This window comes from Rhipicephalus microplus, chromosome 7 (assembly GCF_043290135.1).
Source record: "Rhipicephalus microplus isolate Deutch F79 chromosome 7, USDA_Rmic, whole genome shotgun sequence".
Classification (NCBI taxonomy): Eukaryota; Metazoa; Arthropoda; class Arachnida; order Ixodida; family Ixodidae; genus Rhipicephalus; species Rhipicephalus microplus.
The window spans coordinates 1,627,651-1,650,809 of record NC_134706.1 but is presented as its reverse complement, the minus strand read 5'-3'; the positions used below and the strand labels follow the sequence as shown (position 1 = coordinate 1,650,809).

The following is a 23,159-nucleotide window of genomic DNA, read 5'->3' as shown; positions in this document are numbered from 1 at the left end:
GCCCCCTGTCACCCTTATTATTCATGATGTACCTACAAGGATTAGAGGAAAAATTAGAGGGAAGTGGACTGGGCTTCAACCTCTCTTTAGTCAAACAAGGAAAACTTATTGATCAGGCACTACCAGCATTAATGTACGCAGATGATGTAGTGCTAATGGCCAACAACAAGAAATATTTGCTGATATTGATGGACATCTGCGGTAATGAGGGAGATAGGTTAGATTTTAGATTCAGTAAAAAAATCAGCAGTCATGATTTTTAATGATAACGAAGGTAGTGAGCTTGGAATACAGGAGGTGACACTAGAGATAACAAATAAATACAAATATATGGGCATATGGATAAGCAATGGGACGGAGTACTTAAGGGAAAACGAAATATACATGCCCACAAAAGGTAACGGGAATGAACAAGTGATAAAAAACAGAGCATTGTGGAATTACAATAGATATGAGGTTGTCAGAGGAATATGGAAAGGGGTCATGGTTTCTGGTCTGACGTTCGGCAATGCGGTTTTGTGCATGAGATCAGAAGTTCAAGCAAGATTAGAAATTAAGCAACGTGGAATAGGTAGGCTTGCTTTAGGAGCTCACGGGAATACTCCTAATCAGGGAGTACAAGGTGATATGGGATGGACATCATTTGAGGGCAGGGAAGCTAGCAGCAAGATAAAATTTGAGAAACGATTGAGAGAAATGGGGGAAGAGCGTTGGGCTAGGAAGGTTTTCAGCTACTTGTACATGAAGAATGTCGATACAAAATGGAGGAAGAGAACCAGGAAGTTGACTGGTAAATACTTAGAAGACAGCAGGTGGCCAAACCAAAGAGAACTATCGGTTAAGAAGAAAGTGAAGAAAACGGAGACTGACATGTGGAGAATGGGCATGATTAAGAAGTCCGCACTAGAGATGTATCGAACTTTTAAGCAGGAAATTGCCAGGGAAAGGATCTATGATAATACTCGGGGTAGTTTTCTCTTGTTTGAGGCCAGGACGGGAGTACTGCGAACCAAGACATATCGGGCCAAATACGAAGGGGTAGACACAGTATGCAGTGCGTGTGGAGAGGAAGAAGAAACTGCCGAACACTTGATAATGTTCTGTAAAGGGCTTCACCCTATAGTTCAGGATGATGGCGCGGAGTTTTTCAAAGCACTGGGGCTTAGGGACCGGGAGGGCAAAATAAACTTTAAGCGGGTAGATTTAACTACAAGGAGGTTTTCTGATTGGTGGCTAAAGTCAAGGCACGAGTGAAAATTAAACTCTTCAATGCAAAGTACGAATCCTCAAACTGACTTTTTTAAGGAAAAAAAATATAGTTTTTGGTTCATTAAGTATTATGGCTTGATGGCGCTAACCACCGCCCGATCTAAAGGGTACAGCCATATCTATCCATCCATCCATCCATCGTGCACCTTGCCTTGCCGGCAGGCGAGTGCCCGCGCAGTCTTTGCAGTAGCCCGTTCGGAGTGAGAGCTAATGCTGTTGGTCATTTTTTTCTCAGGGCGCCACGTGCTACTTTTTATCGCGCGTATTGCCTCTTCGGAGCTCGATCTAATAACAGGAGCTGAAGCACAGCCATGCGATACTGCTGCGTGCCTTTTTGCACCTCGAGCCAGCGCAAGAAGCCGCCTGGTGTTTCGTTCCACGAGATACCTGCAGATGCAACACTCCGGGAACAATGGCTGAAAGTTATATCAAGAAAGGACTGGCAGCCAAATTCCCCATCCAACTACTCAGCTGTCTGCAGCCTTCATTTTCTCGATGTGGACTTTCGCGAAGACACCAAGAGACGCATGCTGAAGCCAGGTCAGACAGAAAAGCTCTCCTGAAACCAATGGAGCAGTGTTTGCAGCACAGTGTCAGTGCAATCACAGGCTAGCCTGTGTTGAAATGTAAAAGCTGCAATGATGACCAGAGAGAGGCTTTTGTTAAAGTAATATGCAAAAAATTTATGGAGCCCCTATTTTCAAACCATGCATTAGACATAAGTGACAGAAATGCAGTGGCTAAGATGTATCACAACAAGCCGCTGTCACGCAAAGTACTGAAGCTTTGAAACGGCATATGTTGGTTCTGTTCTTTCATTTTTTTTCAGTGAAGTGATTTCTTTAGACTGCAGACATAAACTGTGATAGCAGTGTCATGGATTGGGGAACTTTTCTTTAAATTCACTTTAAATTGTTAGTTTCGCTACATATGCATGATGATGCCCCTTGTTTTTTACCATTGTCTGTGACAACAAAGTCATATTCTGCTTTACACTTTCTTTGACTACCAATATTTTGCATTTTTTTCTTCACAGCCGAGGCTGCTGCTATTTTGTATAGCTGTGATACTTACTCCTGTGATAAAATATATACATGTTCCTTTTTTTGTTTACAATTTTCTAGCCATTATGTGCATGAACCTGCAGTTGATCTTGCTTTACATCAATGTTATTTCTTTTTTTTATGTTGAAGCAATATCTATTCGTATTATGACCGTACTGTGATATTGCGTTATCTGCAGCACACCCCAGCTTTTGGCAGAGAATGCTTAGGCTGGCCTTTTGCTGCAGTGAATAAATATTGCGCTATTGTAGTACCACTTGATTTACTTTTTATTTTTGTTCTTGACTTTATTTTCACTCAGCTAAGCCCTACAAACCTTGAAGGACAAAATTTTCACAAAGATGAGCGCTGCGAAGCTTCACAGAGCGACTAGCGTAGTGACTTTCTGTGGTGAAGCGTAGTGTCAAAAGCTGGCGCCGCCTTGCGGCAGTCCGGTAAAACACGGTGGCTGCGGGTGAACAATAGGATTGCGGCCGACGTGCCAGGCATCTCAAAGTATAGGAGGCGTCAGGTTGTCTGGGCACATGGCGGGTGTTTTTCGCCGTTAATCGTTTGAAGTCGTGCCGGCATTGCAGTCGTCGGCGTCATGTTGACGGATATTCTGGACGTGGAGGAAATAGAGCTCCTCGCCGAAGCCAGCAGGGCGAAGCTCGAGAGCTATGTCTCCTTGAACGCAAAGACTACCGAGGAACTGCGTGAGGAAAACGCACAACTCAAGGCGCGATGCGGTAAGTCGGCAGCGTCTTACAATTACAGCTATCTTGCCTACTCGAGACAACGCAGCTGCGCTTTCATAAGCGCGAAAATGACGCGATATTATCATGTACGTGAAGATATCACCTTGAACTTCCACTGACAGCTATCATGTTTACAACCTATGTTGACGGTTCAGTTACCCTACTAAATTCAAAATTCCCGTATTAAAGTTGTGTCTTACTCATATCCATAGCTGTTCTGTGTTAACGTGCACAGTTACCGCTGGTTGTTAAAGGTATGAAGCCGCGTGTAGGAACCTATAATGGAAGAAAAAAATGGCGCTCATATGATTGGACAAGCGAGGAGACAGTGTAATAACTATTCCTAGCTTTTACGAAAAGTATTGCGAAGAAACACTGAAAAGAAATTAACCTAACACTCGGTCAATCCCCTACATTGGGTATGACCCATGAGAAGAGAAGAAGAAACGAAGAGGGGTCGGGAAGTAATTTTCGAAATGTGAATAAATATGAGACATACATCCCAAATTAGTGGGGTTTGGAGAACTCAACTGTCTCGTCGGCTCCCAAAATCAAGGTATAGTGATTATTTCCTTGTTTTTTTTTGTCAGTCTTAGAATCTTTGTTTTTTATATGTCTTCATCTTTCTTTTTTTTTGTAAGCAATAGTGCAGTTACCGACCATATAATAGTGCAGTTACCGTTAATTTCTCGGCCAATCCCAGAGTGGGTATGTGCCATGAATTCCAGGCTGCAAGCAAGCAAACACACAAGTGCTTGACGCGTGTTAATTTTTTCAATTTAGCGCTGAAATTTTTGTAACTATGAGGCATTCGTCTACGCGTAATTTAACGGGACCATGCACCTGTAACCTCGCCTCAGATTCTTTCTGTGGTGTTTTTGTGCGTCTGTCTTGGTGTTTCGTAACGCTTCAAACGTGCCTTCTACGTTGCTGGATGGAGGATGGAAGTTCGCCACGACTGATTATCGCACGTGTGTCTTTAATGGGAATTCCTAAGATAATCTTACTGAGATCGCAAACCGAACTCTTATTGTTGTGGGGACGTAACAACCTCAACCACATTTACAAGAACTCCTGCCATCTCTGTGTCACGGAAACCAAGGCAATGATGACCCGAGTGTGACTCATGTGCTCATTATTGTCTCAGTATAAAACATTCGCTGCGAAAAAAGTCAACTGTACAGTGAAAGCACACGTCATATCCGTATTTAATGTTAGCGATTTGATATTGAACTAGCTAATCGGTGGTCACCAGTCACACGGGCCTTGTTAATTTTTCTTTTGGTTGATTCTGGGGAGCTTTTGATGCATTATTTTTTCATTATGATTTCAGGTTATGATAGTTGTAGACACTGCAATTATAGGAAGTTTTCGAATAGGGGCACTAATCATTTCGGGGCCCTAAAGAAATAGCGTTGAGGCCACTACGCATGTGCAAGACCCAAACAGAGTTTGAGTTTTGCATCGGGGATGCTATTTCTCAAATTTAGCTGGAGCCTCAAAGTCCGCCGCAAACGCTTTGCGCCACCCAAACGTGACGGCTCCCACTGAAGTGATGGCTCTTGGCCAAGACTAGAGTCACCTGAATAGAAGTGTCCAAAGCGTCGCAGACCTTGTTCGAAAAATCTTTGCAACTGCTTGACTCAAAGTAGGCATATACGGAAAGGGCTTTGGGGCCCCAAACATTTCGGGCCCGTTGTTTTAAACTCCCTAATTAATGCAGTTTTCATGACACGACAAATGGTGATGGCCCATTTTCTATAGGTTTGATTTCCATTCTTGTGATTTCGCCTTGAATGAATCTGACAACTGTTCTATTTCAACATTGCTTACTAATGGACTGTTCAAGCTTAAGCTTTATTTACTTTATGTATAATCATTAAAATTTCAGGCTACATTTTTCAACTTAGTTAAAAAAAAAGTTTCTCTGGTTGGACAGTAGTGTTTATGTTCATGCGATTGAGATGGTGCCTACATGAGAAGGAACTGTTTGTTTATGCATTGAGTGAAAGGCTTATTTTTTATTTACCATTCTTTGGAAATATTGTTTGTTTTTTCAAAACATTTCTTTCATTATTAGCAAGCACAGCTACAAAAAGAAATAAAAGCCTTTCTTTGCTTGTGTTTTCAGTTTATAGAGAGAGCATGAATGGTATGACAGCCCAGCGAGCATGCTTCAGTGGAGCGAATTGGGGCCAAGTTTCATTATAATCAGTTCATCGAGCTGGACAAACGTTTGCTCTGATTTGTCTGCCTTTGTTTTGACAGGTGGCCTGTTTATCCACGACAGTCATTAACTCAAAGCCAGTTTACTTAACAAATTGAATGGCATGGAATGTTGCCGGACAACACCAAGTAATCTTTAAATTGATAATCTGCCTCTACATTTAACACTAAGCAGTTGCATGTGATCGGTTGCTCTAGTGACAGGAAGCTGAAAACGGTCTACTGTGTAATAACTCCTTGAACATGTTTAATTGGATTCAAGTGTTTGTTGTGTTTTTCTGAGTGTATGAGCTCATGGGTTTGATATTCAAGCGCATTGTTCAAACCCTGCTTTATATTGTATGCAGAATCGATTGTGTAGTTATTTATAGGTGTACATAAAGAACACCCAGTGCTTAAAGTTCAGAGCTTGTTTTCTTCTAGCACCTTAAATTTAGCCAGTGTGTTAACCCTGTTTCACGGATTACTTTTAGTCACGATTGAGTTCTTTTAAGTTGAATGTTTAAAATGCATTTGTGAAGAGGGATGGTGCTCAATTCTAATTGAGGAATTTTGGCCTGAATGAACTTGATGATAGCTTGAATATTAAATATCATTATGCAGTAAATCAAAATCAGCCTGTCCATGTTTTGCCCCTGTGTCCTGCTCTTAACATGACACAGATTTCATTCTGAACATTGTTGTTAGTGTCGGATTCACTGTGAGGCTGATGCATGCTTGCTCTGTGCAGAGCGCAGCTCGTTCCAGCTTGAAGCAGCCCTCTCTGAGCACAGAGCGCAGATCACTGCACTCGAAGATGCCTGTGAGAGGGCCAAGCAGCAGGCAGCACAGCTCGGTATGAACATTTTTTCTTTTTTTCCTTTCAATTCTGAGCTTCTCTATGCTTGTGTGTCATCTAACATGCAGAGCTCGTGGATTGTAATTTTATGTAAAAGAGTTGGATGCTCGCGCTATAATTTCGAGATTAGAACGTAATAGTGGGGTTGGGTACCCTTCTTATCGGCGTCTCATTTGCTTGCCAGGCTAAGCTTTTCTAGGGATCCTTCAACAGTGTCGCAAAGGAAGAAACACCTGTGTGCTTAAAGGGACACTAAAGGCAACTATTAAGTCTATGTTTATTGTTGAAATAGTGGTTTAGAAACCTCGTCGCATCACTTTCGTGCCAAGGAGAGAGAGAGAGAATAAACATTTATTAATAACAAATGCACACTGAGCCTTCTTTGGGTGGGGCCCTCAGTCCAGGGCTCCATTGCCTTGCGCGACCCTGCGAGCCCGCTGGACCAGCTGCTGCTGTTCCTGCCGGCGTAAGCTGAGCAGTGCAGACTCCCAAGAAGAAGGGGTGGGATTGGGAATGGGAGGAATGCCCTGTGGGGCAGAGCATTCCCACATGGAGTGGTACACCGTCGGTACGGATCCACAGAAGGGGCAGTAGGAGGGGTAGAGAGTCGGATGAAAGCGATTTAGCATATAAAGGCAAGGAAATGAATTGGTCTGTAGTTGCCACCAAGCGACAGCATCTGCTCTGTTAAGTGAAGTATGAGGGGGAGGATGCGTATAACGGCTCTGTTGGTAGTACTCCAGCATAGCAATGTAGTTTAGTGGTTCTGTCGATGCGTCGTCTGGATTGGACAGCTCTTCCAATGGAGCCCGGCCGGTCAGCTCTCGGGCAACCGCATGAACGCGTTCATTACCATGGAGAGAGGCGTGTCCAGGAGTCCAGACGATACACACAGGACGTAATGCGGACGGTGAGACAGAAGAGAGGATATTGTGTGTATGTGCAGCCACAAGTCCTTGAGCGAAAGCACGGCAAGCAGCTTGTGAATCTGTTACAATAGTGACAGGGGAGTCATGTGACAGTGTCATAGCGTGAACAATTGCCAGAGCGAGAGCTCCCTCCTCTGCCTGACCACTGTCTGTAGTGCTAAGTGTGGCAGACGCCACAAGGGCGTCTGTGTCATCTGTCACGGCTAAACACATGGCTGACTTCTCTGGGTAGCGTGCTGCATCAGTGTAAAGTACTTGTAAGTCTGAGGTACCATCATCAGAGACGCGTGTCATAACCTGAACTCGGGCACGTCGACGACCGGCCTGGCGGGAGGGATTCATATTGCGTGGAATCGGAGGCACTTTGATGAGTGTGCGGACAGTAGAAGCAAGTTTATGTTGCGGTACTTGTGCGAGTTTTCGGGGAATCGGGTAGCCAAGACGAAACAGGATGGCGCAGCCCTGACGGGTCTGCCTTAGCCGTTGGAGCTGACTGTTGTGCTGGGCCTCGATGAGTTCGGTTACGGTGTTGTGGACTCCTAATTGAAGGAGGCGTTGTGTAGATGCGTGTGAAGGCAAGCCGAGAGCCACCTTCACAGCTGTCCGTAGAAGGATGTCCATATTTTAGGGGCGAAGCTCCTTAGGGCGTGGGCTGTGCGTCCCCTGTAGGCTGTATGTAGCCACCTCTAGTTTAGTTCTTGCAGTGTTCACTAGATGGCGGTACCGTCCTCTGTATGTAGCCACCTCTAGTTTAGTTCTTGCAGTGTTCACTAGATGGCGGTACCGTCCCCTGTATGTAGCCACCTCTAGTTTAGTTCTTGCAGTGTTCACTAGATGGCGGTACCGTCTCCTGTATGTAGCCACCTCTCGTTTAGTTCTTGTAGTGTTTACTAGATGGTGGTACTTGTAGCTGATGATGAAAAGATGCAAGATGTTATAAACTAGAAAGCGGTACTTGTAGTTGATGAAAGACGCGAGATCTTATAAAATAGGAATGATGTCACATATGGCGTGTGTCATTGGTTGAAGGCAATCGTTCGATTTAGTGCGGCGACGTACGCTAGGGGGAGCGATGTAATAAAATCGAGTGGGCAAAATGTACAGAGGATTCATGGTTTACCAGGTTTACCTCCGGAGCTTTGCCCACTCATCATGATTCACTTCGTGGATATGGCGGCACTTTTTTTTTTATTTGAGCCAGCGTGAGATTGTGAAAGGGAAGATAATAGGTGAGCCGACTAACTATGAGTGCTTTTACTAAGCGGAGGACATCCTTCTCACAGAGGCCTCTCCTGCGATTGGTGATGCGTTGGATTATGTGTGTAATTTGAGTTATCTGCTGCACCAGAAGGTGTTTAGTGCGCGAGGCCTTGCCGTCGGACTGAAGGTAGAGGCCTAAAATGTGAATTCGTGGTACCAGAGGGATAGGATGGCCATCATGAAACAGCGAAATGTTAGGAGAATCAGCGGTTTTGCGGCACCGCTTGTATACCAATAACAACTCCGACTTATCCACTGAGCATGTAAGGCTGCCGGCAGCAGCATAGTCTTGTACCACAGACACAGCTTCCTGTAGGGCGTCCTGAATGGTTCCGTCTGATCCTTTGGTTGCCCAAATTGTAATGTCATCTGCATAGATGGCATGCTGGATGTTGGGAACCTGTTGTAATAGGGAAGGGAGTTTAGCCATAGCCACGTTGAACAAAGTGGGCGAGAGAACCGAGCCCTGTGGTGTTCCTCTGCCTGCGAGACGAATGACGTCCAAACGGAGGTCTCCAATCCCCAATAGTGGCCGTGCGGTCAGAAAGAAAGGACCTGACGTAATTGTAGATACGTGAGCCACACTGAGATGAAGCGAGATTGTCAAGAATAAGGTCGTGGGAGACGTCAAAAGCACCCATCAGATCCAGGGCCAGAATAGCTCGGACCTGGTTTGAAGTGGGGCTATCCAACACGTCCTCCTTAAGCTGTAATAATACGTCTTGTGTAGAGATACCAGGACGGTAGCCGAATAGTGTATCAGGAAAAAAGTGATTGTCTTCGAGAAATGGTTGTAGTCAAGAGAGGACAACGCGTTCAAAGAGTTTAGCTACACATGAAGTTAAGGATATAGGGTGAAGATTCTGGAGGGATAGCGGCTTGCCAGGCTTTGGAATGAGTATGATTTCTGCGTGTCGCCACTCCTGTGGTAGCGTGCCGTTGCTCCAATGTTCGTTGTAAAAAGCGGTCAAATATTCGATGGACTGGTCATCTAAATTACGCAGAAGTGTGTACATAATCCCGTCTGTACCGGGTGCTGTGTTGCGCTTAATGCTTTGCAAAGCTACCCTAACCTCTGCTTCTCTAATGTCCTCATCTAGAGGCGTATCGTGTACGTGTGGATAATCACGGTAGGCGGGACGGGGGCCCGTGAATACATAGCGTTGCTTTAAGGTGTGCAGCAGAGTGGTATCGTCGAGCCCTGATTTGTGGAGAATGGTGCGGATTGCGTTAGCAGTGTGCGATTTTGTCTGCGTGGGATTCAAAAGAGCACGGAGTATACGCTACGTTCGAGGTGTACTTAGTGAGCCGTTGAGTCGATCACAGAAGTTATGCCAATTGTTGCTAGTGAGGATGTTCGCATAGTCATGTGCCTGAGTAGCTAGTTGGACGATTCGGAGACGAAGTTTTCGGTTATGTTTCTGTCGCCGTCACCGCCGTGTCAAGCCTCTGTGGGCATCCCAGAGATGTAGCAGATGCCGGTTCACATCCGGCGTTTCTGTCATCGCAGCGATGAGTTTGGTAGCTCTTTGAAAACCGGAGTGAATTTGTAATATCCAAGCCTCTAGGGAAGGAGAGTCCTGATGGGTAGTTGTACGATTACGCCTAAATGCATCCCAATTCGTTAGTTTTATGATGCACTCTGGGGCACGTGTGGCTGCTACTTGGAGCTCTGTAGTTAGTATATGGTGATCACTGCCTAGATTCACCATGAGGTTGCACAAAGAATGGTGACTAACTCCCTTCACTATCCTGAGGTCGGGGCATGTGTCCCTGCTCACACTATTACCTAGGCGAGTGGGTTGATCAGGTTCTGTCAGCAGGGTCATGCGATGAATCGCGAGAACCTGTGCGAGTCGTCGGCCTGTTGCGTAGCCCCAAGCCGGATGGGGGGGGGCATTGAAATCTCCTACAATAACTATGTGTTTACCCAACTTGCATAGTTGTGCAAATAGATGACCGAAGTCATCGTTCCTGGCGTTAGGTTCACTGTAAACGTTAAGCACGTACAGGCTGCTACTGGAACGAGAGCACGAGACTAATTCGAGAAGTACGTGTGAGATGGAGGTGCTTTGAAGGGTGTGTTCTATGACAGTGACATGCTTAGAAACTAATGTAGCTGTGCGATGTGGTGTATTGTTCGTTACGTCCGTGTATGTGGTGTAACCCGGAAGCGTAGGGGTACATTGTACTTCTTGTAACGCTATGACATCGGGAGTAATCCGCTGCGTCGCAATGAATTGCATTAGAGCTCCGCGTTCACTACGATACCCCCTGCAATTCCACTGCCACACACGTAGGAGTTGAGGGGTGTCACACGTTGACCTACGGTTTCTCGCCATGATCGTGCAATAGCGGGGCCTCGGTAGTACACGGAGGCATTTCAGACTGTGCTAAATCTTGGTGGAGGGTGGTGGGAAGCGGGACTGCAGCAGCTGTGGCTGTTGGGACGGTTTTTCGGGACTATGATAGGAACTGGGAGGGGCGTATGTAAGGATGCGGTCGCTGTGTTTCACGTGTCGGAGATGTGGTGCGTTTCGGTGCAGATGGCGAAATATTAAGTTGGCCAAGTGCAGCCGATATCTGCTGTTTAACATCCGTTACAATCTGCTGGACAGCAGGTTGCAGGGCCTGCTGGATCAATTGTTGGAGTGGAGCTGTTAGCTCAGCCATAATGCTATCCTTCATTTTCTGCATTTCTACCTGCATCATAGCTGCGAATTCGTTCCTTAAAGAACTAGCTATTTCATTCAATGCCTCTCGTGTGCAATAGTCGGATCGTGCCGTAGTTGACAGCATGTCAGGGTGAAGCTGAGTGTCTACTGACATGGGTTGTGGTTGTCTAGGTGGCATTGGTTGTGGTGTTCTTTCCTGCGTTGATGTTTGTGTGAGGGAGTGGGACTGGTGTAGAGAGGGAGGGAGAGGAGGGAACTACCCTGCCCAGCTTACCATTTGTGCTTTCTTGTGGGAACCGCTTTGCTGGCCATGATGATGCGTTGTCCCGTCGGTGTGCCAGTCTTGAGATCCCGGCTGGCCAGCGAAACCGCTCCGCGATGACGAGTTTCCTCGCTTGAGCCCCGACTTATCCCTGGAATGGCTCCTTCGCCTGGCTGCACTCCCGGACGCACTGCTCTGCCGTCCGGGACTGGGAGATGGTGACTGGGCCTTCTTGGTGGGAGTAGCTGACCGGGGTGGTTTGCGTCGATTGACTGGTGGGAAAAACTGCTTTTGGCATGGTTTGGCAGTCGTCGGGTGGTCGCAACCACAAAGCATGCAAGAAGGGCGGCACTCGTGGTTGTTGGGTGATTGTCACGGACGGCCAATTTTGGCGACACCGCGTCACGGCAATTAACGGGCGCCGTACTCCCCGACTGACTGTGAGAAACGGCGGTGCATGAAAGGGAGCCGAGAAGTGCAAAATGGGGTGCTCTTCTTAGAACGTCGCCGCCGACGGTTAATCCTTTTGTAACTGTGGCGGCGTCTGCAAGGTCGTAGAAGGCCACGGTATACCCTGACCAAGGATTAGACTACGAGACGCACCCGCTGAGAGCTAAGTGGTTGACCGTTTCCACGGGGAAAAGCGTGGGAAACGCTCAGGTGGCCAAGCCGTATGACAACAACCCGACGGGTTGTCACTCTCGCTAGTTACGGGCCCTCTCCCAATTAAAAAGGGGTGGGGTCAAAATATTTTGGGGCGGAGTTTCCATCAATTAAACGCACATGATTGGACACACGTTGAGGTCTCTTGTCCCCAAGGAAGAGAGCGAGGAGAGACGAGGGGGATTTAAGCGCAGGATTTTGCCCTGCTAGGCAGACTAGTCGCTGACCAACATGGTGTAGAAACAGATCAACAAGCATCTCTTCTAGAAGTTTTAGTGTGGCTCTGTATCGGCTGGCCACCTAAACTTAGCCGTTCGTCTAGTTGTGACGCGATATTAACGTCTGCAACGTAGACATCGCGACTTCGCCTCGAGTTAGCTTAACCTGCTCGAAGTCACCTGCAAGCACTAGCCTCCCGGAACCACCAGCGTAGCAACACCGCCGACATCGCAGTCGTGCCAGAACTCTCCTCGACTTCTCGCATCCGATCGTCGGGGACGCAACGCTGCCGGTCATCACACGTATGCCTTCACCTGTTTATATCTTCGAACTTTCTCCTCCGTAGTCTATTGTTGTTAGTTGTGTAGTTTGTAATAGTTCTCTCGCGTAAGCTGATTTATTGTTTTTATATGTATTTTTTAGTTGTATCAAGTGTTGGTGCATTTTGTTAGTTGTATTGAACTGTTATTTTAGATCCCGTGTGCTGCAATATCACTAGAGTAAAGTTTGTTTTGTTTTCTCACGTCTCTGATCTCTTCACTGTCTCTGCTTGCGTACGGAACGAACCAACTTGCTGTCATTCCCGTCGCCGACTTCGCGCTGGCGACGCTAGAGTGGCAGCTTGTAACAGTGATAGTGAATCCCTGCACACTCGACATTTCGGTGTGTCAGAAGGCTGTGGGCACACATCGTCGCAGTGTCCTGTTTTGTTGCACTTTCTACAGTGGGGAATAGTCCGTTTGTAGAGGTAGCAGCGAAGAGCCTGTCTGTACGCGTTGACGAAGAAAGGGACTCGCTTGCCACAAAATGTGAGCGCCATTGCTCCGGAGTTGCCGAGGCGTCTGCACGTAAGGACCTCGTAGCCCGGTACTTCAACTTCTGCCAGGAAGTCGTCTGGTGTGATTTCATGGCCTATTCCGTTGACCACCCCTTTGCACGAATTATCAGGCGCAATACCATAAGAGGTGATGTCGTAGGTTGCTGCGTGCACTGTAATTTGGGTGATTTGTCCAAGTGCCGCGGCGATTTGTTCAGATGAGGTGCTTATTGTTAGCACATTTTGATTTTCGTCAACTCGAAGCTTGATATCAGGCTTCTCACTGCGTAACTTTGCTGCATGAGCTATGGCGAGAAGTAAAGTCTTGGGACTAACCTTGCTCAGATTTAATCCATCATGGAGACGGATTGCTAGCTTGTAGTCCTTGGCAGGTAGTGGTGGGAGTTTTGGTAGACGCGTCTTGGGCCGGCTCTGGCGTAGAGCGGGCTCAGACGGCCTGCTGGGCAGCTGTTGAGTCGGTACGGTATGGGGTTGCAGGTGTCGGCGTTTGTTCGCTCTCTTGGTAACAGTGATCCATGGATGCGTTGTGCTCATTGCTCACCTGTGTATCGGCGTCGTGACTGGTCTGCATATCCATCATGTGGTCCGTGGAGCGAGAGGGCAATGACTGCTTCTCGTCGGCTGCGATGCTCCCAGAGACGCTCACCATCCGCTGTAGAGCGGGGCGGTGTTCTGTCCAAGCCGCGTCTCCCGCTTGTTAGGGTTAGCGAGGTGGACCTCTTCAAGAACTTTCGAAAGCGTTAAGACGTTTAAAAGCGCACTCACAGGTTGAAGTCCGGTATAGGCTTGACAGTAGTGATGCTAGGAACAAGTTCCTATCATTGCAGCGGGTCGCCAGGAAGAAATTCTTCTTGAAAATGAACCTGAGCCGGAGCCGATGTGATTCGCGTCCGTCGCATGCTCTCGCTACTCGGCGACTCCGTGCCAAGGAAGGGCCTATTTTAAAATAAAATCATGTTTTAGTGGTCCGCATCGGGTTAGCGCACTTCATTGCCTGTTTGAAGAAGCGGACTGATTGGACATAGACCAAAACGACTCACGTCACAACGTGGCTTGGCTTGGCGTTTCCGTGCACAACGTGGCTTGGCTTTACTGCACTAGTAGCAGCAGACCGAAAGCAGCGGGAGCCACAGCAGCAACAACGGCCATTGACCAATTTCGCGCCATTGGCTTCGAGATCGCAGACATTTTTATTTGTTTAACTGTGCCTCGCTAGATGGCACCACCTGTCCAGCGTAACTATGTGAAAATTGAATTTTTTAACCACTCGCGCCTTTTCCTATAGTAACTATAGTTAGATCAATTAGTGATCAATTGTAGGCAGTCCGTCTGATGTAATAGGGATCATTTTGAGAATGTCCTACTGCCGTGCATGTGTTCTTGTGCATTTACCTTAATTTCTCGATAAGTAGGGCACCGTTTCTGATAATATTGTCGTTTTAGATGTCATAAATTGAGCTTTCACTCTTGACAAAATTGTTATTTGACTTTTGTGTCCTTTTAAAGGGGCACTAAAGAGAAACAATGAGTTGTTTTTGATCGATAGCCTACACACTGAGAACTTTAATGTCATAAGTTTCACACCCATAAGTTCAATATTAGCAAAGCAACTAAAGGTTGAAGTTTAATTTTTGCGTTCCGCACCGTAACCTCCGCACGTGACTTAATAAATACCATAGTGTATTTTTTCTATTTTCACAATATTGGCTCAATGAAATTTTCTGAAACCTTGAATGCTAGGTTTATGGCACCCACTGATGACATTATTCTTCAATTTTATCGATTAGAAGGTACGTAGGACTCAGTAGATGCCTTCTAAGTTTGATGACGTCACAGTGTCTGGTGCGGGAATCTCAAGGTGGTGTCGCTTACCAAGTGTCATGCCGCAATAACAGTAGTGTTGAAAAAGGTCCACTATGTCATAATCCATCACACTGCGAATCGACGAAATACCCACAACGCTTCTCTCAACCAGTATGCGCAGATGCACTCTTTGTGGAGACTTGCTAATGGGGATCATTTATGCATAAGCACTTTGTGATCAGTGTGTCTCCAAACTACCCGCTCATTGCACAGTTCACATAGCATGGTGCATTTCTATGCTTCTTCCAGGCAATACTACGCGTGCTATCGGGGCTTCTCGCATTGCATGATGCTTATGTAGTTTTTTGTTTTTTTCCTTAAGCAGTTTCTGGCACTGGTGTAGCTGTGGTAGAATAGCTGAGTGCTATGTCACATGCCTGGGTTTGATTTTGGCTTGAATATTTTTTCTTTTTCTCATCGTGCACAATAGCTGTCACAGACATCGCTGGTGGTGGCGGAGAACATCACTACCATTGTTCTGATCTCTTAAAGGAGCACTGACATCAAATTTCAAGATCTAGATGTGCTCATCATTCGATCGCTTGGTATGCATAGGCCTTCTTGGCCAAATTTGAACGGCATCCATCAATTGGCGTGGAAGTTATTTTAATTCGACGTCAAACAGCGTAAAAAAGCTAAGGAGAAAAGAAAAACGAAAAATAGACTGCTCTGCGATATCGACACTAGTGCTACATGTTCAGTGTGATACATTCCACAAATACCATCCTGAGTGACGATGCCCTAATAGCGATGACATGTACGATCCGAGTGTTCTTATCGTGGCGCCGACTGACACCGAAGTGCAGAAATGCACTTCCACGGCTGGGTGAGGACCGAGCTAGCGTGCGCAGGTGCAGTCTAGCCCGGCCGTGGCGCGTCGCGTCTGATCTTCATTGCAGCGGTTTGAATGCTTTTGTGAAATTATCAAGATAAAAATTACCTTTAAAAGAATGGCAAAAGAAAGAAGCATGATTAAACATTTGCTTGTCGGTCAGCATGTCGAGAAATCGTTTGAGTTGCAGGTGAGTTGCAGTCGTCTAGTTCGAAGCACGGAAAAAGCACAATGAGGGTGTCTTTTCATATCACGTATGTGTTACACGTCCACAAGCTATCAAAAGTAGAAGAGCGTGTAGTCCGATATCATCGCTAACAAGTAACATGCAGGTATTGTTGAACATTAGTTAATCTGTAGACTTTGCATCCACGTAAAAGTGGTAATACAGTGTCAAGCGCGAGAGGCTGGATAGGTGGGGCCATCTGGAGGCGCAAAAAAGAACCTGACAAGCAGGAAACGTATTCTATTTCTCCGCTGATGCTCATTCGCGATAGCTATATTGCTTGACCCCTCTGTGTATACTTGAATGCTTTGCACGCCAAAACACACCAATATAGCTAACTGAGACACACGAGCGAACATGGTTGAAGCGTGCGTCCTCGGGCACCTCTGCAGTGCTGCTTGGAACGGTGTCCAATTCGGAATCACTGTTCTGCAAAAGGTCGATCGAAGCAAAAATAATTCGCGATGTTGCGCATCGCGCGGATTCCAAGCTCCAAACTTTCGTATTGAACCAGAGTCGATACTTTGTACGGCGACGACAGCAATGCAGGTGACAAGGCATGACTGAATGTGTCCACCTAGCAGACAAAACGTTTGCGGAGCAGCTGAGCCTGACGTCACTTTTTTCTGTGAAGTGGTCAGCTGTGGTGTGATCTGGAGGTGACGGCGAGGTAGTGCCACTGCTGGTGCTCCCAGCACTAAAAATGGTAGGATTGCCGGCCGTTTTTGTATAGTGCTAGATCATAGTAATATAAATCAATAAAAGTGTTAGTTATTCATCCCTCAGTTGCGTTTTAGGTCGCGAATCGCTGCTACGGGGTCTATAGCTACTCGCTGACGCTAAAATCTTGGCATGAGTAAATTGATGTCATTGCTCCTTTAAGAGCCTATGCTCTACATTTGAACCTGTTTATAACAAAGTAGCGTTTGGACCATAAATGGTGTGTTAAATTCGATAACATACCGGATATAAATTGGCACAAACAAATTGTCAATATTGCTCACAAGGAAATTCCGGATAAGTAAACAAGTTATTCTAGTCCTCAAACCCACTATATAAGAGATAATACTTACCAGTCTTTTTGTGGCATTTCAGACTAAACATATCAAAACATGAGAACGTGAAGTTGCAACAAAACACAGCTTGCTTCAGAAAATGGGCCTTTGTTTGCATTTATTAGAAGACAGGCATTTCCACATTTTAAACAAAATTTCCGGTGTCACAACCACATGGAAAAAAAAAATGTTTTGCTTTGCATTTTGAGTCTCGCACAAACCAGATATTTTTTTTGTTACATCCAGTGTTTTGTTGAGGCTTGTGTTTTAGGCTTTATTTTGTTAAAAATAATAAATTTTATCAAAATGAAGTTAAGCAGGAAAAGTTTGTGGTTAGCTGCTGTAATTGACAATTTCTATATATGACTGTTACAACAGTGTTGCAGTGTGATAGGTGCATTACTTGGTCCCTAATAGGACCAAGTAATGTCAGTAGGACCAAGTAATGCCAAGCTGTCAATATTTGAGCACTTCGCACTGCGGGCCTTTGTTCATGCGTAAAGTGAAATTACACCATAGAGTGGTATCAATAGCTAAGCGTACAAAAAAACACTGTATGCTCTGTTTTTGCAGCATCTGAGCTGGGCACCTGCCAAGTTGAATTGGAAGGGGCTAAGGCGGCCACTGCAGCCTCCAGGGCTGACCTGGTGAGGGCCTCTGGCGTTTTGAACTGACAGCTATCCCTTCTCGCACATCATGTGCCTTCTTCAGCAGCTGCAGTGCAGGCTTCCTTCCTTTTTTTTAACGAAGGCTCACTCTAATAGATCATGTCTCCCACGCTTGTTCATCATGTCACAGTGACCTTGAGCAGTCAGAGAGCTACCTGCGCAAATGTAGTCACGGAGTAAGAACTCTTGAGAAAGTGAAACTGTGCTCGCTCGGGCGTCCTGAAAAAGTCGCAAAATCGAGCACAGCACTGACGCGCCCTCTGTCATAAAAGTCGGGTAGCAGAGAAGACAAAACGCGCGCACCACTGTCACCACGTTCTCCTTCAAGGCCACTTAGTGCAGATTCGCCGTTCGTGCTTTATGTCCAAGTGGGTGTTCCTGTGTATACTTGCCGGCTCCAAATTTAATGCGGCAGCATTAAAGCTCACTTTGCCGGAATGCTGGCATCGGTGACGTTGGTTTTGAGGGAAAAATCTACGCTGTTCGGGACCGCAAAATAAAACTGCGAAAAAAATTGGGGGACCCTTATGCTCTGCCTTTAAGTTGAATACGATAGTGATATCCTGTCTCTAGTGGGTTCGGAGTTCAAAATGGCTTGTGTCAGTGAAGTTTTCCCATACCGCTGCATTTTATGTAATGAGTCGCATGCTTTGAGGTGGTAGGCCACTCAAAAACAAAAATTTTTTTAAGGGCAGGCAGCATTGAAATAACTTTTTCCTAAAAACCAGCATGTCTTATTTAATTTACCCAGGTATTTACAGTGCAAAATATTGGATATTTATTTATTGGGAGGTAATCTTTGTCAAAAATTGTATTAAAAGTGCTAGCCACGCCAGCTGTGATAAGTGACTAATAGGTGGCTTTGTTCAGTAAAGCTTTGAAATTTGTGTAACTAATGGCTGGAGCTATGCGGTGAATATCAAGGAAGTAATGCTAAAAAAAATCCCCCCAAAAATGGGGAAAAAGAGCCAATTTACACTGAACCTGTTGGAGAATTCAGCTGTGAACTGAAAAATATTCGATGGATTTCTTTTATTCTAGTTCACTGCACCGATATATATGTTGTAAATCATTGTGAAAAATTTCAGTTCAAAGTATACGCTGAGAAATACGTTGTGAAAGTTTGCGTCGCAACATTCGGAGCAAATTGTTATTTTCAGAAAAACGTAACCAAAGATTTCTGAGCTTGTAAAAAGGGTCACAATCTTCGCATGCAGGCCTAAAATGCACCAGATTCATAGCTGGGCCCTTCTGCGAAAGCATTATTTTCTCCTTTTGTTCGGGTGGCTGCTAGTCTTTTCTTCCTGGCCTGTTTTGTCCCATCCACTGACTTGCGTTTAGCATTCTGCATGCGCAGGTGACCCCTGGCGATGCAAGCTTTCGTCGTGTGGTACCCTGGTTCTATGCCAGCTTGCCTCGGGATATCTAGGGTGCTTACACTGCCATTAATAAAGTGTGCCACAGCATCATGCAAAGCAAACATTACTGTCGGCAAGCTTACGTAGACCTCTTTGGGTGCCCGCTGCTATATCAGACCATTGAAACACTCATTAGCATATTGAGTCTTTTCATGAAGGCACTTCATTAGAAGTTCATCAGAGCACAAATCACTGTAGACAGTTTTAACTTTGTTGAGCAGATCATTTGGAAGTCCTCCTTAGTGTGCATATTTGCCTTGGCCAAGTGCTTCGACCCTTTGATATCTGCACCAGCTTTTCAGTCCAATTGGACACAGGCCATGTCTCAGCTGCTTGTTGGTAGAGCTGCAATGAAAAAGACTGGCAAGGGTAGCCTTTTTCATTGCAGAAAGGTTGCCCACGTTAGCCCTTATGGCGATGCCATAGTAGTTTTACAGGCGGTCAATGAGGGCATCAGTGAGCTTTACGTTACCACCAAGTCGACGCACTGTCTTCTTCAGTTTTCTGGGGCGGCAGCCAACACGCTCCTGGACATGCCCAATACATTCCAGTTTCTGCACACTGTCCTTTCCGTACATGTTTTTGACAGCGGCATAGCTCTTGGAATCACCATCGCCGTAGCACTGCAGGTACTTCAAATTTCTTTTGCCTTTAGACCTTTCAAATATTCGGTAAAGACCAACCGTCTCCATACTGCCAGCACTTCCTTCATGGTTTGCTTGACAGGAAGTGTGGTTTGCCTTCTATTCCTGGTACGAAGCACTATCTTGCTTCAACTTGCTTTTAGTTTTACAAGACTTACACGAACTAGAAAAGGCCTCAACATCAATAACCTTTCCCGTGTCAACAGAAATCACAGAACCGTTCAAAGACGAATGGCCACGCTTCTACCACGTGCCATCACCTGAAAGACCACACTCTGCACTCCCCACAACACGACGAACTTCCATAGCAGCATCAGTCATCGACTTCAACGCCACTTCTCCTGCCGCTGCAGAAAGCCGAGATGACAATTTGTCGTAGGCGTAGTGTCGTGGAGGAGCAGGCGTGTTCATCACACTGGAAAAAGTTTTCGCACCAGCGTGCCCTTTTCCTAACTGGCGCACCGCCTAAACCAGACGTAAATTGTTCTCATTCGCACGACCCACCTTTCTCGACGTATGAAATGGGTGCTTTAACCCACAGTCGGTACACACGACCGCACAAGCCGAGCATATCTCTTGGTGAGAGCGTTCCTCGAGCTTTAGTGTTGTGTTCATGCATTCGGAACATGCCAGCGATGAAAACACTGAAGAAAGAATACCAATGTCCATTATCCTGTTCCCTTGGTGCGCAGAATTTTCTAGTGGAGCCTGGTACGCCTTGTTTATGTGCCCAAGCTTCTTCGTGGTCGCCGAAATACCAGCGTCTGTGTCAGCAGGCAGCCTCCTCGTCGTGTAGCGATTTCCAGCAAACTTGCGCTTCCTCGTCATCTGTGTTCTGCACTTCCTCATGCTGGTCGTAATATGGTCCAGGTGGCCTAAGGATACAGCCCTAGTAGCGTTGACACGTGGAACAAATGTAGAACGAAGCCTGACGTAGCCTGACCAAGGCAAACAACAAAAATTCCGACAAGCATCGTGCGTCCCCCTTGTGGCTGCTGTTAGAGATTAACAAAGACTTTTAAACACAATGTTGTATATAATGCCATCACCTTATATAACAGTCGCAATAAAATGCGTAAAGTATTTTGAATAGCATTAGTATAGATGAAACAACACTTGCTTTTGAAAGCGATTTTTCGAAACCGAAACCGCAGTTGGAAATGTGGTTTCGGTTTTGCTATAGGAGCATAGGGTATAGAAAACTTGCTCTAACATGCACACTAATGACGCTAGGAGGATAATTTTGTTGCAACATATATGTGAATGTTTGGGCGTGCAAGAAAAACAAAACCCTGAAAATTTATTTCGCAAAAAAAAGTGACTTTTGAAGGTGGCCTACCACCTTAAACAACAGGCAATTGTTCTCGTGAAATTTTTTCGGACTTGCTATCCACCCTCTACGTGGCCTTATAGGAAAAGGCGCAGTAACGTGTGTGCGTTTTGTAGTAGATGGCCTGCTTTAAACCATAAAGTTATGACTATCACATATTCTGACACCAAATCGCAATGTACGCTTGCATCATGCATTATTACTGTGATATTACATGTTGCGTTGTGTAGCATGTATGGAGGACGAGTGTGTTTGTAAAGCATGCAAGTTACTTTCACTGCATTTGCAAGCAGAGAGTTATTTTCACTGTCTTTCCAGGCAAACGCGTGGCTCTGTGGTAGAACACCTGCTCGTCACTCAGATTAGCCGGGTTTGATTCTCACTTAGACCCATAATTTATTATTTATTTCATTTGCATTTTTCTCGACGGTCAGGCACAAGACGATCTTTTGCTCACAATTCAACACCAATGCCAACACAGGAATTTTTGCGAAACAAGCTCTTTGACGCTTTCACATTAAAAATGAGCAGGTGTGCCTACTTTGAGCCAATGAAGTACCATATTTACTTGTGTGATTAACTCACTCACATAATGAACCCACCCCCCACATAGGTCCTTGAAGAAAGAAAAAAGTTCAATGTATCTGTTTATTTTATTTCAGTATGATAGCCGGAGCCCTTAATGATGGAAACAACATTAAATCAGGCCGTTATATGATGATGCAGTAAAAGTTGAAACAAAGTTAAACAACAATGCTAAACAGTTTGTGAGCAGCGCGAGCTCTAAAGAGGTCGATAAAAATTTAAAGGTCGCGTCTTTTGCGGCACAGTATCATCTGTGGAATGCAGGAGAAACCTTTTTGATTACTGTGCCACGCAAGCGCAGCGGCAAGAAAAAAAAAGCAAAAAACGAAGTGCATGGCATGACAGATGGCGGGCACATAGCGTAGAAAACGCCACGCACACGCCATCTCGGAGGCCATGCAGTCATGCACCCGCAGCGTTTGTGCGCTGCCATGGGGCATTGCGTTTTTATAGGCAAGTTTGTCGTAGTGCACTTAGTTGGAATACACCTGCTGCGCAAAGCGCATTCGGCTGGTACACTATCAGCACGGCTGGTTTTAAACTTACTCTGTAATGCCCAGGAACAGTTTTGCTTTCAGAAAAATTGCGAGAAAACGCTGGCTATTTTCGCTCTTCTTGTACAATTCATGTTAAGAACAGTATGAATTAAATTTTGTTTCAAGCATAATCTAATTAGTACTAAGTGGAAATAATGAATTACTCTCATATAACATATAAGTCACTGTACCCATAGAGTTTTCTATTATTAATTACAGGGGACTCTGGCACTGCGATCGTTCAGTGACCATAGGAATGATGGGTAGTATACGGATTTGCACTTGCGGGCAGCGGATCGTACTTGTGGCATTTATTGCTGTTTTTATTTTGTGTGGAAGAAAAGAATGAACCCTTTTGAACTTTGAGACCTGATTTGGAAAGGTAAGCCTAAAAGAATAAGGTGGTGAAGGTCAAGCGCTGAACATTTACTGATTTTTGTTTCGTGAGAAAACAGCTCCAAGTCACACAAACACACTAAAAGCCAGAAGTACGAAGATTAGATTAATCCTTATACTACCCATCATTCTCATGCTTACTGAAGCGCTGTGTATTGCAGCACCCACAGACACTAGTACCAGAATTCCCTCTAGTGTATATGTATTCAGGAAACTCTATGATCGTACCTTCCTCATAACATGTCAAATCTGCAATAGCTGCTTATCGTGACACTTATAGTAGCTATTAGTGGCGTTATTGATGTATCATATTTGATGTATCAAACATGATACAGTGGGCATTACAGGGTTAAAATTTGGTCGAACATGCGCTTGAGCATGTGAACCGACCGCCTGGACGACACTTTGTCTTCGATCCGTGCGCGTTCATTAAGAGAGGAACTAAGAAGAGCTCCGGTCTACAAAAACGATTCGCCGCGCATTTTGCAGAACAATACATGCAAAACCGACCCATGAAATTTTCGCTTTTATCACTCCCGCGACTTTTTTGTCCCCCATAATGAAACCTCTCCCAAATTGGCGTCAACTTTTCTGAAAAACAACAAAAAAAACCCTTAATTATACGA

General features: G+C 45.5%; 2 protein-coding genes across 8 annotated transcripts in view; both read left to right on the top strand.

Annotated features, from left to right (window-relative positions):
- The first annotated feature begins 216 nt into the window (after positions 1–216).
- On the top strand, positions 217–1,254 carry LOC142767131 (uncharacterized). Its single transcript, XM_075868352.1, has one exon. It carries the CDS (start codon positions 253–255, stop codon positions 1,252–1,254), a length of 1,002 nt encoding a protein of 333 aa, XP_075724467.1. The 5' UTR covers positions 217–252.
- A 1,593-nt stretch (positions 1,255–2,847) lies between these two features.
- Mgtor (nuclear basket protein megator) overlaps positions 2,848–23,159 on the top strand; it is a 905,575-nt gene continuing 885,263 nt past the window's right edge. For all 7 annotated transcript variants that reach the window (XR_012884775.1, XM_075868440.1, XM_075868441.1 and 4 more), the window contains exons 1-3: positions 2,848–3,061; positions 6,027–6,131; positions 17,530–17,603. Coding sequence is in view for 6 of the 7 variants with exons in the window: in XM_075868440.1 (XP_075724555.1) it covers positions 2,920–3,061; positions 6,027–6,131; positions 17,530–17,603 (321 nt within the window). In the remaining variant the exon portion in view is untranslated. The remainder of the gene's footprint in view (positions 3,062–6,026; positions 6,132–17,529; positions 17,604–23,159) is intronic.